The sequence below is a fragment of the Rissa tridactyla genome, chromosome 9, assembly GCF_028500815.1.
Source record: "Rissa tridactyla isolate bRisTri1 chromosome 9, bRisTri1.patW.cur.20221130, whole genome shotgun sequence".
Lineage (NCBI taxonomy): Eukaryota > Metazoa > Chordata > Aves > Charadriiformes > Laridae > Rissa > Rissa tridactyla.
The window spans coordinates 26,892,805-26,907,748 of NC_071474.1; the positions used below are offsets into that span (position 1 = coordinate 26,892,805).

General features: G+C 46.5%; 1 protein-coding gene across 2 annotated transcripts in view; it reads left to right on the forward strand.

The window, feature by feature from the left end:
• The window catches only part of MED12 (mediator complex subunit 12), a 38,555-nt gene that overhangs the window by 9,293 nt on the left and 14,318 nt on the right, over positions 1-14,944 (forward strand). For both annotated transcript variants that reach the window (XM_054214184.1, XM_054214183.1), the window contains exons 11-26: positions 820-951; positions 1,348-1,474; positions 2,134-2,363; positions 2,792-2,872; positions 3,823-3,996; positions 4,274-4,418; positions 5,354-5,472; positions 5,607-5,750; positions 6,546-6,709; positions 6,954-7,085; positions 9,296-9,523; positions 9,720-9,864; positions 10,158-10,278; positions 10,967-11,068; positions 11,799-11,912; positions 12,198-12,361. In XM_054214184.1, the coding sequence (XP_054070159.1) occupies positions 820-951; positions 1,348-1,474; positions 2,134-2,363; positions 2,792-2,872; positions 3,823-3,996; positions 4,274-4,418; positions 5,354-5,472; positions 5,607-5,750; positions 6,546-6,709; positions 6,954-7,085; positions 9,296-9,523; positions 9,720-9,864; positions 10,158-10,278; positions 10,967-11,068; positions 11,799-11,912; positions 12,198-12,361 (2,322 nt within the window). The remainder of the gene's footprint in view (positions 1-819; positions 952-1,347; positions 1,475-2,133; positions 2,364-2,791; positions 2,873-3,822; positions 3,997-4,273; positions 4,419-5,353; positions 5,473-5,606; positions 5,751-6,545; positions 6,710-6,953; positions 7,086-9,295; positions 9,524-9,719; positions 9,865-10,157; positions 10,279-10,966; positions 11,069-11,798; positions 11,913-12,197; positions 12,362-14,944) is intronic.

The following is a 14,944-nucleotide window of genomic DNA, read 5'->3' on the forward strand; positions in this document are numbered from 1 at the left end:
TTGCTGGGCCCTGGTCTTGGATGTGCTATGTTCTTGTTTATATTCCACGGTTACTGTGCTGTATCTGCCGAGAGCTGACTAGGTAGTGGCCTTTGGCCACGAGATGCAATCTCCATTGAAAAGGATTTCAGGCAGCCCTAAGTTGGGGAGGTACTAAAGTGAGAATGGGGGGGGTCTCTGCTCTAGAAAGTCCACGCTAACAAATACCTCTAAGCTTGAGAAATACACACAGCTAACTGAGGAGAGTCTCCTGATGGAAGACATCAGTCCAGATAGTAGATTGATGATAAAGACATGTTATCTCTCTGAGAGAAGTATATGCTAGCCTTGTCAAATTCTGGGGTGGCAGCAGCTTCCTGGCAGTCTGGGAGCTCACAGTTCAAGTTCCTCTTAGCCTGGGAGGTGACATATTTATGATGTGTAGGACCATAGTGCGAACTATGTTCCTGGAAGTGAGCTGCGGATTTAGTAGTTTGGTAGTTTACATACTTTGTATAACGCTGTCGAGAAGCTGTGTTTCGCTCTGTGCTAAGATTAGCACTCCATAGGTGTACTGCTGTGAGAGAGATGACTTTCTGAAGCAAAGCCAGCATACAGATTTGTCAAGGCCTGTGGATCACCTCATATTGCAATGTAGAGACAAAGCAGGAGGGCTTTAGCTTGACATCTGTCCTCCGTGGTAGGTAGAGGGGAACGTAGCAGTCTTCAGGCTTTGTTCTACTAGAAGAAGACTTGCTGTTATATCCAACCAGAGGCCTCAGGACTGTTCTCCTCTTCTCTTCGGCTCGGGTTCTCACTGTAGTGCGTATGTCTCAACAGATCTCCCCAGATGACGACGCAGTGGTGGCCTTGCTGTGCGAGTGGGCTGTCAGCTATAAACGCTCTGGACGCCACAGGGCTATGGTTGTGGCCAAACTCCTGGAGAAGCGTCAGGCAGAGATAGAGGCTGAGGTAAGTCCTTTTCCCTGGAAGGCTAGCAGCACTAAAGGAGAGCAGAGGTTACCGAACTACGATTATCTTACACTGAAAGGCAAAGGCTGATTGGCGCAATACCTCTTGACACTAGTGCTGTTAATTATGGCATTTGCTCCCTCTAACCCAAAGTAGGTCATAAATGAGCCGGTGGGATGGTGTGTATCCCATTTCTTGGATATGTTTGAAGACAGGTGATTGCACTGCGGAAGTACTGGCATACTTGGAGACTGTGAAGTAGTTTCCAGAAACCTGTGTGGTGGCTTTCCTATAAGTGCCAGATAGGAAAATCGGATTGAAGACTTCTTTTTGGGGTTTATAGATAGTGAATTTCTCCTCTGTGACAGTGGTTGGTACTTTTTTCTGTTTCCACAGAGATGTGGGGACTCTGAAGTCGTGGATGAGAAGGGCTCCATCTCCTCGGGCTCTCTCTCAGCAGCCAGTGCTCCTGTCTTTCAGGATGTCCTTATGCAGTTCCTTGACACTCAAGCTCCTATGCTAAGTATGTAGTAAGAATTTGTGGTCCCCCCGGTTTCTAGCTTTCACTCTCCTGCAAACTTTGAATCTGTGTGCTGTTCTCTAGTGTGTAGGTCCTGGATGCACCTAAACACTCTCTCTCTGGCTTCCTTGCCATTCAGAGCATACCTTGGAGAGGGAGGGAAAGCAGCCTGGAGGGCCAGGTGACAGAAGGATAATGCAGAAGCACTTCTGTTAGCAGAGTGTTGACCAAGAATAAATTACTATAGTTCTCAGACTGAATTAATCCCCGATTAGGCTAGAGGGGGGTTTCTAAATAGTAAGTGGTAAAGCTCTGAAATAGTTTCTCAGTGGAAGTAATGCAAGCAGATTAAGGGGGACAGGGTACAACTCTGTATGATGCAGCCAACTGTTTGTACACCCAGCAGTGGCACTTCCAGGCTAAAGTCCTTTGCCTCTGGTCTGTGTGGCTAACTGGAGAGCTTTTGACTCCCGTAATTGCCACCTGTTGAATCTGGGCTTTCTGTTTTTAGTCCCTGCTGTAATCTCAGAACTGCGTATCAGTCATTTGCTACATTGAGATCTCTGGAAACACTTTCTCTAGCCGTAGGTGAGGTGGCTGGTGTTGCTCAGAGTGCTGCAGAACAACTCTGGTAGCCCTGACTTTCTGTGCTGTCCTTGCAGCTGATCCTGGGAAGGAAAATGAGAAGGTGGAGTTTTTTAACCTGGTGCTGCTGTTCTGTGAGCTAATCCGACATGATGTCTTCTCTCACAACATCTATATGTGCACGCTCATCTCCCGGGGTGATCTCGCCATGGATTCTCATGGGCCTCGCCCGCCCTCACCCTTCGATGACCCTGCTGAGGAGCATGACAGGAAAGAGACCGAGGGAAACAGTGGCATCAAGCTAGAGGTGAGAGCACAAGCACCGTGGCCCTCCTGTACATGTTCCCGTGTTGTGCTTGCCTGTTTTTGCCAGCTTGTCAGCCTCCTTGCTATTACCTGCTGGAGGAGGTACCAGTGACTCATGCTTCTCCTTCCCCCAGCCTATTTCCCTAGTATTTCAGTTTCAAAAGTAGAAGGCTGGAAAGGACCTGCAGAATGTAAAGGGGTAGACAGGAAAATCTTGCACTGCTCGGAGCAGAGCAGCGTATCATGAGGTGCCGCACGAGACCTGTACCGGGATATTTGCAGTGTATTAGGCTCCAACTTGCCAGGCACCGTGGGTGTGTTGTCATACTGCTATTACTGTCCAACATGGGCATTGAGTGCTGTAGTAAACAAATACCCTCTTGTTCCTTGGTGCATCACTGAGATGTAAAGCTCTCTGTCTCTTCCCAGGACACAGGTCTTTCTGAGCCCATGGACATCGACCACAACTCCAGCATGCTCTTTGATGACATGGAGAAGACAGACTTTTCGGTACGTTCCTGCGTTTTCTACCTGCTACTCAGTAAGTAGGTCGGTATGTTGTGGTGGGTCCAGGGACAGCACGTGCCTTACTTTTGTGCGAGTACTCCCTGTCCTGGTTTAAGGTAAAACAGAACCAGTTTTCTTTTCAGTATTTTTTTCCCCTCTCTACTGTAGAGCCAGTGTGCTGGAATTGGGTGGGTTGCAAGGCAGCTGACACTGTAAAAAGGTCCATATAACCTGGTTACGCAGTTTGGAGTCTGTCAGAGTAGAGTGAGTCCCAGTCATTCCTGGGACCCCTTATGCTCTGGCCACTAGCTAGCCCAGTGTTTGGGCATGGTAGGAAATGGGCTGCTTGGAAGTGGGTGGGAAATGGATGACTGTGATACCACCAGGAGACTGGGAGTGACCAGTTAGTGTTGGCAGGGGTTTTCTTGATCACCTGGGAGAAGACACAGTTCTGCTGTCATTGTACTGTGTGGCCTTCAGTACTACTTCAGTTTTATGGTTCTTCATAATATTTGCAGGCATAGTTCATGGTTGCAGAATGCTTTGAAGCACTTAGTAATAAAAATAACTTGTGGTGGTTAAAAAATCCCTGAGTACCTACATTTCTGCAGCCATTTCTGGTCTTTCAAGGTATGTTAGGTGTGATGTACAGAACTATGTGGCTTTCCCAGGATCCTTGCTTGTTCTGTGGAGATGGTTGTTTCCAAAATCCTAAATTGTGATTATTTATTTCGTATTGTTTTTAACTCATTATACGACATGGATCAGAAGCAGAAATGGGAATAGTGTCTTAACTTGTTGCCTTGGTCATTGCCCCAAGAACTGGATGTTTCTCCAACGTGCCCTCTTCCTGCCCTTTTTTCGGCCTGAGCAGATGTACCTTCCTTCAGCAATCTTCACTGTTGCATGACCATGTTCCCTACCTAGCTTTTTTTGTTCTCATGTCTCCCTAGATGTTTTCTCCTCCAATGCATTGTGAATCTAAAGCCAGCCCTTCCCCTGAGAAACCAGATCCTGAAAAGGAAGCAAAGCCTCTGCTGAAGGATAAGTCTGTGGAAGGAATGCTAGCATCCCTGTATGACCAGCCTCGGCACATCCAGTATGCAACACACTTTCCTATTCCTCAGGTATGAGATCTGCTTATAACCGCTCCCCTGTTACTGCCTTGTGCTCTGTTCATGAGGCCGCTGTGTTTCCCTGCGGTACTGCTTTGGGTGGGTAAGGAACAGTCATGCTTTCCTGCGCTGCTGCAGGAGGTGATCTACTTAAGATGTCTCCTTGCTTACTCTCATAGCAACTTCTGAGATGAAGCTTTCCTTTTCCTTTAAGAGATCCAGCTAGGAAGGAAGATTAAAGCATTCAGCCTCATAGTTGCTAATGCAGTTGTCTCTTTTGGTTCCCTAGGAGGAGTCATGCAGTCATGAGTGTAACCAGCGGTTAGTAGTTCTTTTTGGGGTTGGAAAACAACGGGATGATGCTCGGCATACGATCAAGAAAATAACCAAAGACATTCTAAAAGTCTTAAACAGAAAGAGCACTGCAGAGACGGGTTAGTAGAGCTTAAGCCACTCCTTTCTGAAGTAGGAGCGTCTTTCCAGTTGGCTGGCTCCTTTGTCTGAAGTCTCACAGTGAAAGGATTTTATATAATCTACAGTGCCTGGTAAGCTGTACCAGTCACTGAGAGTCTGGAATGGTGCTCTGTTCCCGAGCATACTAACCAGCAAGTAAGGCAATTGATTGCCTCCTGACAAAATCTGTTTAATTGAACTTCTCTTCATAGGAGGATTAAGTCATATAAAGGTTCAGAGTGAGACCGTGACCAAAATTTTGGCTTTTCAATTTTATTTTCTTGCATTTAGATCTGTGCACGAGAAGCAAAGAGGACTTTGCCTATGCATGTTCGGCAAAGACCTTGATTAAATGTAGCATACCGTTATGCTTGGGGCACACACTAAATGCATAGGATGTGCAATTTGGATAGCTGTGTCAAAATCAATAGAAAGCCTCTGACTTCCATCAGCTGAGAATCTGGCTATGACTTTTTTTCTCTCTTAGTCTGCTTCCTGAAAGGCAACTTGAAATGTGGGAGAAAGATGATTCTTTAAAAGATGGGGTGATCTGACAAAGAAGTTTTGAGGCTGAACATCTCCAATCCAGAACATCGGTTTTCCTCAGGGAATCAGTGTACCTCTAAATCGAGAGAGAAACTATTTTCTCCTTTCAAGGAGTATGTTCATTTGGGATAAACTAGATGTTAATCCTGGTGTTACTCTCAGGTTAGGAATTCCTTCCTCAGCAGTTTATTGTTTTGAATTCAAGATGATCCTTATCAGCATAAGGTCTGGGACTCAGGCTTTTTGGCTGTGCTGCATGGCAGGGGCTGGTCTTGCTGAGGGACCGGCAGGTGCTGATCGTTGATGTCTGGTCCTCCTCTGATGAGGAAGGTAGCCTAATACTATTTTCTGATCCTCCCAACTTTGGTAGGTGGAGAGGAAGGACAGAAGAGGAAAAAGAGCAAGCCAGAAGCATTCCCAACAGCTGAAGATATTTTTGCAAAGTTCCAGCACCTTTCTCACTTTGATCAGCACCAAGTCACATCTCAGGTATGTGAAACTTTGAAGACTGCCATCCTTCTTGGGCCCTGACTGAGAGCAGCTTCCTGGAAGGAAAGGGAGATGGGCCTGCTGAGGGACTTCTGCAAGGGGAGATAGTATTGTGTGTCATCTTGCGCTTGCAGGTATCTCGCAATGTCTTGGAACAGATCACCAGCTTTGCCTTGGGAATGTCATACCACCTGCCTCTGGTACAGCACGTGCAGTTCATATTTGACTTGATGGAGTATTCACTCAATATCAGTGGTCTTATCGACTTTGCCATCCAGGTAAGTGCAGTGTGCTCAAACGCTTCCTGGGGAGGGCATCATCAGCCTGAAAGACAGCAGATCTGTGCTGTGATAGCTGCGCTGCTCCTGGAATCATTGGTGACCCTCTGACCTGTGTCATGGAGGTGGTCAGATTACGTGGTCATGGCGGTGCTCCTGGGCTGCAGCTGTTAAGAGTAGGTTGTTTGTGGCAGGTAGTCTTACATGTTCTCTTCTGAGGATTATTCTTCCAAAGGCTTCAGGGTTGTCTCCAAAGGACTTGCATCGCATCTCTGTCCCTGGCTGCAGCAAGGCCTTGTTCTGAGTGAGAAGGGGTTCGTCTGTCTCTGGCAGCTCTTCCACCTCACCCCCCTGGAAGGATCCTTGGCACATGGCAGTGCAGGCTGCCTTCTGGATCCTGCTGAAATCCTGTTGCTGTTTCTGCAGCCTGTGCCAGGTGTCTCTTGAAGCCTTGCTATGGTCGCTGACAGAATTGAGGCTGTTAGCCTTAAAAAGGGAGCTGAGTGAGATTTATGCAGGACAGAATTGCCAAACAAGCTGCCTGCTGCTATCTGTGGCCATATCCCAATCACCCTCTGACATACAAGCACTGACAGCCCCTTTGTACTGCCCGAGTGAGACGTTGGGCCTAAGTATGGGGTGCCAACTGTTCCAGGGGTACATCTCTAGGCAGAAAGCGCCTGCCAGTCCCTTTCCTGGCAGGTCCTATAGGCTGTAGGTGTAGTGTGCCTGCTCCATTTCTGACCATACCTTACCCCTGTGGCTGTTGAAGGGTTTTTCTGTCATTGGGTACAGTTGCTGAATGAACTGAGCGTGGTGGAGGCAGAACTGCTGTTGAAATCCTCCGACCTTGTTGGCAGCTACACCACCAGCTTGTGCCTGTGCATCGTGGCTGTGCTGCGGCACTACCACTCCTGCCTTATATTGAACCAGGACCAGATGGCTCAGGTCTTCGAAGGGTAAGGAAATCTTCCCATGTGGAAGGAAGTAGCCTATCTTCTGGGGTCTTGTAAGGGGCAGGTATATATCTATGTTCTTCCTAAAAGGTGGAAACTTTGTGCTTGAGGGTTCAGCTTACGGAATTTGCAGGGGACAGGATATGTTACCCAGTGAGCACTGTTGCTGTGAGCTCGGGAAGATATCTATGTTTTGAGGTTATTCCTTATTCCTTGTTGCTGCAGCATTTTTTTTGTCTCTACACAGCCTGTGTGGGGTGGTGAAACATGGCATGAACCGCTCAGATGGCTCCTCAGCAGAACGCTGTATCCTGGCCTATCTCTACGACCTGTATACCTCCTGCAGTCACCTCAAAAGTAAATTCGGGGAGCTCTTTAGGTGAGTCTGAGACAGGTGGGATGCAGTGGGTGCTGACCAGTATAGCACCTTTTCTTAAGCTTTGCTTGTGATCTTGTTTGATGGGACTGTCCCTGAGATCCTCTCAGTGGGGAACGGAAGTCTTGGGAGTAGTGCCTGTTTTACAGGCAGTAATGACCCTGTGTATAATCTTGACTCTTAGATCGTCACGTTGTTTTTGGTAAATTGCCTTCAGCACCTCTACGGGTCTGTTCTTACCCCACTCGTAGAGGACAGAAGTAGAGAGGCCTGTTCCTACCAATCTCTGATGACCGAGCAGTTCATCCTAATTGTTGTTCTCTGCTTGTGCTCAGCTCCCTAATAGTCCTTGGACTGCTTCTGAACCTGCTCTGCTTGGTTCTGGGTTTGTTCTTGTGCTGCTTTGCAGTCCTTATCCTTATTCTGCCCCTGTTGGCTCTTCAGGTTCTGCTCTGCTGATGTTGCCCCCAGGCTCTGCCCCGTGGGCTTACTTTCCTCTGTGGCCTTCTGCCCTTTGCAGTTCTTCTCTTGGGAACTGTGCCCCCACCACCTCCTTGTGGAGCTCCTCCCTTAGCGGCCCAGAGATGGAGTCCACAGATCTCCCTGGCTTTTTGCTTAGGTGATCCTGTGAAGGGGTAATTCTCCCGACAGCCCCATTTCCCAGTGCTTCACTCTGTCTTCTCTCACAGCTCCTGCTCCCTACGAGTGTTTCCAGTGCATAGGGATGTCTAGCCCTCAGCGTTACCCCTCGTTGAGGGTCTGTGAGAGTGGCGTGTGCCTTGGTGTCAGCTGCCTAAACTGGCTGCTGAGAGCCTTTGAAGTCTCTCTGTGGTCTGAATTGAGAACAAGAGGGAGTGCTGTGATCACAGGTGCCTTGGGGTTCCTTGAAGGAGCCATACAGAAATGGGAATCCTGATATTAGTCTCACTGAATTCCCAAAAGCTGTTCGGCAAGGGTTTAAAGTAATACACCACAGATAAAAGGGAATATCCTCTAGCAGGCAAACAATAGCTTAGAAATGGAGACAAGGAGTGGGAAGGAGTTTGTATTTTGAGGGTGATCCCTCCCTGGGGAGTCTTACAGGACTCTGCTAGCGCTTGTGCTGTTCTATGCATCACAAGTTGTATGAGTGGTCTCAGAACTTTTCATATAACTGTTATTCAGCATATAATAATAGAATTTGGCTGCAGATTGTTGTAGTAGGGTGCAGTGATGGTGACCAGGTGATAAAATGGCAGATGAAGTTTAGTGTTGTTAAACATAAAATGATGCACGTAGGACCGACCTTGTTCCCTTCCAAACTCTGTGTAGTGATAGATACCATCATCCATCTTGGATAAAGGATCTTTGAGTGTAACAGATACATAATTGAAAATGTCATCATAGTGTTCAGTAACAGTTCAAAAAGCAAATTAAATGTTAGGGATTGTTTTGGAAAGGAATGGAGAACAGACCAGAGAGCGTCATTAGGCCACCATTTAAGTCCTGGTACAACTGTGCCTTGTGGGTTGGGGCAACAGACTCCAAAAAGCATGTGGAGTTAGGCCCAAAGGAGGGTGAGTGGATAGATGACCAGAGGTTTGGAATGACTTATTAGGAACTGAATCTCCTCCCCACGGAAGAGAAAAACTGAATGTTCAATATGTCTTATGATACAAGCACAAAAAGGAATTAATAGAAAATAACAAATAGTAGGTTCAGTACAAAAGAATGAACTTTGTAGTTCTTATAGTTAACATGGAGCTCATTCCATGTTGTAAGCATCAAAAAAATCTGCTGGATTCAAAAAGTAGGTGGACAAATTTGCAGGAGGAAAGTCTATTGGGGAGAGCATTATCTTTAACTCTGAAAATCTGTGAGCCCTAAGTTGCAGCAGGATGGGGAAGGATGCTGGAACAGTATTGCCACGTACCTGCCTTGCTCTTAAACTCCTCTCTGGGCATCAACTGTTCCGACAGCTGGTGTTCCCCCCAAGTCTGACCTGGACTAGCCATTCCCACGGGTCTTCGCTGAGCCCATGGGTAACTTCCAGGTGCTTCCACAACAAAGAATCGGCTTCACTCTTTTGGGAGAGTCTCTGTACACAGTGATCTTGAGTTTTCACCTGTTCTTGCCCAGGGAGGGCTTGTCTTGCACATGATTGCTTTCCTTATCAGAGTTCAGTGGAAGCTTAGTTTTTTGTTTTCCTAATCTCTCTTTCCTGTCCTGTTTAGTGACTTCTGCTCCAAGGTGAAGAACACAATCTACTGCAACGTTGAGCCTTCTGACTCCAACATGCTATGGGAACCGGAGTTCATGATTGACACTATTGAAAATCCATCTGCCCATAACTTTACATACACCAACCTGGGCAAAAGCCTCAATGAAAATCCAGCCAACCGCTACAGTTTTGTCTGTAATGCACTTATGCACGTGTGTGTGGGACACCACGATCCAGACAGGTGAGAGGCAGAGTTTTCATGGTTCTACTGAGACAGTAATATCTTTAGGTGAGGATAAGAAAGCCAGTTGCCATTCCTTGGCTGTGTTGAGGTATGAGGAAGAAGGAGCCAAGGCTGGGGTCCCTTACAGAATCAATGGCCTGATGCTGTGCGTGAGTAGCAAAGTTGACCCTCTGCTTTTGTCGTTATTTAACAGGGTGAACGACATTGCTATCCTGTGTGCTGAGCTAACTGGCTACTGCAAGTCTCTAAGCGCCGAGTGGCTGGGTGTGCTCAAAGCTTTGTGCTGTTCCTCCAATAATGGGACCTGTGGCTTCAATGATCTCCTCTGCAATGTTGATGCAAGTGCAAACATTCAAAAGGGGAAAAGGAATTGAAGCAGGAGTGGAGGGATCCTTTGGGAGAAGGCAGAAATGAACAAGGGATGGAGGCTTTGTCTTCTGAGGACAGGGGACAGGCTTTGAATGCCGGGGCTACCTTTTGGTGTTTGTTGCAGCCTGGGCTGTTCATGGACATTGACCTGGGGTTGTGGGCCCTTCTACCCCCTCCCAGCTCCTAGGCAAGCTGAGGAATTGCTGACAGAGGGAATGAGGCAGAGGCTGTTGTGATCACTGGCTGATCTCCTCTCTTCCAGGTCAGTGACTTATCTTTCCATGATTCCTTGGCCACCTTTGTTGCCATTCTCATTGCCCGGCAGTGCTTGCTGCTGGAGGACCTGATTCGCTGTGCTGCTATCCCCTCACTTCTCAATGCTGGTAAGTGCATCCCTGCAGAAAGCTGGGCTTAGTCTCAGTTCTGGCTCAAAGGCCTGTGCTTAATGGATACTTTATGAACCGCATAGTTGTGAAACACGCCTCCAATACTTCTGTTATAGTATGGTACTTAAGAATTGATTGTTTTGCTTCAGAGAGTTTCTGGCCTTGTGGTTTCTATCAAAAACTGGTTGTGCTGAGGCTTTTCAGTGTCTCGCTCTCTGGAGTTTGTATGCAAGCTGAAATAAGCACAGAGAGGTGTTACCAGCTACGCTGTCTGACCAGTGTACTCAGCTCTGAACTCCAGCAGTACACCACCTGCTGCTGATACGGTTCAGCTCAGCATTTTGTCTAGAGCAGCCAGCTGACCAGTTGGGCCTGCAGTGCCTGGGTCACTCTGCCGTTACTCTGCCACCAGTGTACCTAACTTTGCTCTGGGGATTGCAGCATCCAGACTCTGAAAGGGTGAAGTTGGGAAGATGGAGCGAGCAGAATGCAGTGCATGTCATTGAGGATGGATATGCTCACTTGCATGTTAATTACTGCACATGCACCATATTTGTAAATACAATAAGGCTGCTGCAGCTTCTCAACTGTCTGCTCCAGGGCAGTGCACTGTGAATAGCTTTTGGATTGAGAGTCAGCTGTCCCAGCACTTAAGAAATCTCAGTTGACTGTTTTCTTTACATAGCCTGCAGTGAACAGGACTCGGAACCAGGAGCACGTCTGACCTGCCGGATTTTACTCCATCTGTTTAAGACTCCGCAGCTGAACCCATGCCAGCAAGATGGCAGTAAGTGAATGACAGTAGAGCCTTTCTTTATTGTGAAAATACTGAGGCTCTTGCACCTCAAGAAAAGAGATACTGGACCCTATGATTAGAGATTATGACCTGCTTGCTTTGAATAAAGCAGGCAAAGCCTGATACACTGCTTTCTGCAGAGGACAAAGAACAATATCCTTCCATTTATGTCACTCCGTGGTAGCCAGGCATGTTGGGGAGGAGGCCCTTGGAGGCAGGAAAACCAGCCAGTAGAGGTGGCCGTGCCGTCACTAAGCCATTAAAATAATGATCACTACTTTTTTTTTTTTTTTTTTTATGTCTAAAGCTCTGTATAGCCTCTTAACATGGTGCCAGAAGCTGCTATTTTACAGCGCTCCCTTTTTGGTCTGATGGTGGAAACAGCCCAGGAAGCTCTGTTCTTGGCTCCTCGTCAGTATCCTGATAGCCTAGGTTTAGAGACGTAGAGGATTAGACGGTAGTCTAGGGTAGGGTACTGTTGGAGCTTGGAGTTCATGACACAGGCACTGCTCCCCAGTTGGATTTCATGGTTCAGTTGTCACAGTGTGATTGGCGCTACACTTTGCAAAACTTAATTAAACAGAGCCCATGTTACGGTTGGAAAAAGCCTCGGGATTCTCTGAGCTGGATTCTGCGGTACTGGCTGGCATGTAATTCACGCAGCTCTGGAGCCTGCGCCTTTCTTGCTGGGTATTGCCCTTCCCCGTTGTCCTCTTTGCAGACAAACCCACGGTGGGAATCCGCTCTTCGTGTGACCGACACTTACTGGCAGCTTCCCAGAATCGTATTGTGGATGGAGCAGTCTTTGCAGTGCTGAAGGCTGTCTTTGTTCTGGGTGTGTACCTGTGTTAGCCTCGACCTGTAAGAATGTGGTTTTGGAGGGGTTGGGAGAAGGGCACTATATTGCATGTGTTGGCTGGACAGAAGGCCAGAGGAGATCTGTTTTGGTTGGGTATGTGGCTTGTCTAAAGCTCTTTGGTTGAGCTGTGAACGTGGTTCATATCTCTTAGCTGCAGAGATCACTGATCACAGAGAGAGTTTACAAAAGCTCAAGATGTTTTGTGGGTCAGGCTTTGGGTTTAGCATTGATGATTAAGTGACACATGTGCTTTTCTTGTAGGAGATGCAGAACTGAAAGGCTCTGGCTTTTCCCACCCTGGAGGTGTCGATGATCTCATGGATGATGAGCTGGGCACCAGGAAAGCTGGTGGTCGGGTGGTAACGGTAGAAACGGCTAGCTTGGATATTTATGCCAAGTATGTACTAAGGAGTATATGTCAACAGGTGAGTCTGTCCCATCTAGGTTTGTCCTTATCCCTTCTGCAGACAGATATATCCCAGGTGACTTTCTGCAGATTGGGTTTGGCAGGTAGTTCTTTGAAACATCAGTGAAGAACCTGCGATGGTTCTGCCACGTGATGGCGCTATGGATTGCTCGCCATTAGAAGAAAAGAAAAAAGAAAAAAAACAGAGCGGCAAACGGTTGACAAGAATTAGGTGTTGCAGTATGCAGGGACTGCACATCCCCTTTGCTTTGGCAGCAGCACAGGGCTCATGTCCAAGGAAGCGAGTTTGGGGAGTGGTTTGCTGAGATGTGTGCTGGAGGCAAAGAAGATAAGCATGAGAAAGACAGCTTGTTGAAGTGATAAATGGTGCCTTTCAGAATGCAGCTTAAGTGTTGCTTGCAGCTAGACTGTTAATGTATCCCTGGGCTTTGCAGTGCCCTGTTTAGTTAATTAAAGGAACAACAACAAAAATCTTTTGCTTAGCCTAATCTGACAGCACCAGTATTTCTGTTCCTTTGTGGAAAATGAACATCTGAGGAGCTGAAACCTGGCTAATAAGGTGCTTGGTTGCAGAGTGGAGTTGCTGTAACTGCTACTGTATGAAAATGAGTGTTGAAGGGTGTCCTTAGCCTTAGTTGCAAATTTATTCTGTCAGCTGGAAAGATGCAGAGTTACAGTTTGAACCTGTATTCTTTCTGTATTGCTAATGTGTAGACACAACACATTAGTGCTATGTTGTCTTCATGCTTTGTGACGCTGCCGTTTGTTAGTTGGCTCACTATATAGCAATGTTACTGGGCTACCAAAGAAGAATTGGAGCCACCTATTTACAAGCATAAATTCAATATACTTGGTGTTACTGAAACTTAACAGAAGTAGATATTCCCTTGCTGGTCCCAGTCTACGTAGAAAGGACTAGACTAACAGTAGAAAGTGTGTGTGTGTACAGGAGGGAGTAGGAGGGTCAGGTATCACTGCTTATACCAATTGTTGGCAGCACTGGTTATGTAGGAGTGAGCATTCAGTAGACCCTAGTGAGTACCACCAAATTAGGCCAGAGCTTCTGCAGGGTTCCTGCAGCTGTGAAGGGCTGGTAAAATTATGAGTTTAATGTTAACACCTCCAATGTGAGTGGTGGGTGCTGCAGAACTTGCACTATCAATTCTAAAATGTCTGTAGAATGCCTTGAGCCTGTAAGTTGTGATTTCTCAAACTCAGAAAATGTTGCATCTTGTATTCAGGTGTACATTATATAATAGTCTTCATGACGGGGTGGGGAAAAGGAGCGGATTATGAAATTAAGTTAAAGCTTTCTTAGGTGCCAATGATTATGACATAGTTGCTGGTCTGCCCTTTAGCCTGTTTAAAGTAATAAAAGTAATTGTGACTGGCCTTTTGAAAAGGTTAATTTTTAAGAGCTGTGATAAACCACAGTGGGAACAAAGAGGGAGGCTTGAGTCAAGGGTGCCAACCTGAATCTGATGATTGGGATGGTGGAGTTGTCCGTAGTTCTTGGAAAATGTGTTCTTAGTGCTCTCTTGTGAAGAGGGAGATGAGGGACTCTGCTTCAGTAATACGGAGCCTGTGGCAGTGGCTGTTTTGTAAGGAAATGTTGCAGAGAGAGAGACTAGAAGTCTCTCAAGGTTGAAGATTGTAGATATTTGTGAGATTATACCAATAAAGCGGATCAGAGACGCATCTGAATTCTTGTAGGAAGCTGAGCAAATGACAAAAAGTGTCTTCCCGAGGATAGGCATGTTGTGTACCTAAGGAAGAGAAGCTTCAAGAGATTACGATGTAGCAACACTGAAGGGGAGAAATGCAGTAGGCATGGGAGATATCACCAGATCACGTGTATTGTCAAAGTAGAAACTTCATCTGGGATGAAGTTGAAGATCTAGGCTGTGGTTTCACCAGGATTTCAAACCAGAGGTTTGGCCTTTCTGATCTTTATGCTCTACTTAGTGCTTAGAGTGTGGTCTGCTGCTGAGAGGAACTGTTCCCAGCCCCTGTGCTTCGTGAACTGGATCCTCCCCTCTTTTCTGGTTGTCATTTCTCAGTGGAAGAATTCTCTGATCAGACTTGCTCTGCGGCTACAGAAGTGCTTATATAGCAGTCCTCTGTAGATTTTAATTTCATGAATTTGCCTAATTAATTCTTGATATGAAAAAATCTTGCAGTAATGAATTCTACAAGTTAACTGTAAATTGTGTGAAGAAGGACCTACCTCATGTTTGTTTTGGAAACTGCTACCTTTATTATTATCACGCGTTTAGGCACCACCACCTGAAATTGTGAGGTTGGCAGTGGTAGTTTTCTGTCTCCCTTCTCCTCATGATTTGTGACTTTATAAATGGCTCGCGTGCAGTCAGTTGTTTCCCCTTCCAGGCTTTGAGAAGTAAAGTAATTGTTTTTTTACTAAGGATGGCAGTGTATTTTCCATCCCTATTTGAGAATTAAGGGGTGTGCTTTTCCTTAAGACGTGTTCTAGTTTTTAGTCTTAGCTGCAGCCCTGAGTTATTTAATTTAGGACAGCTCTAGGGCTTTGTTGTGCAGGAAATAGACCAAATAATTTTAAGTG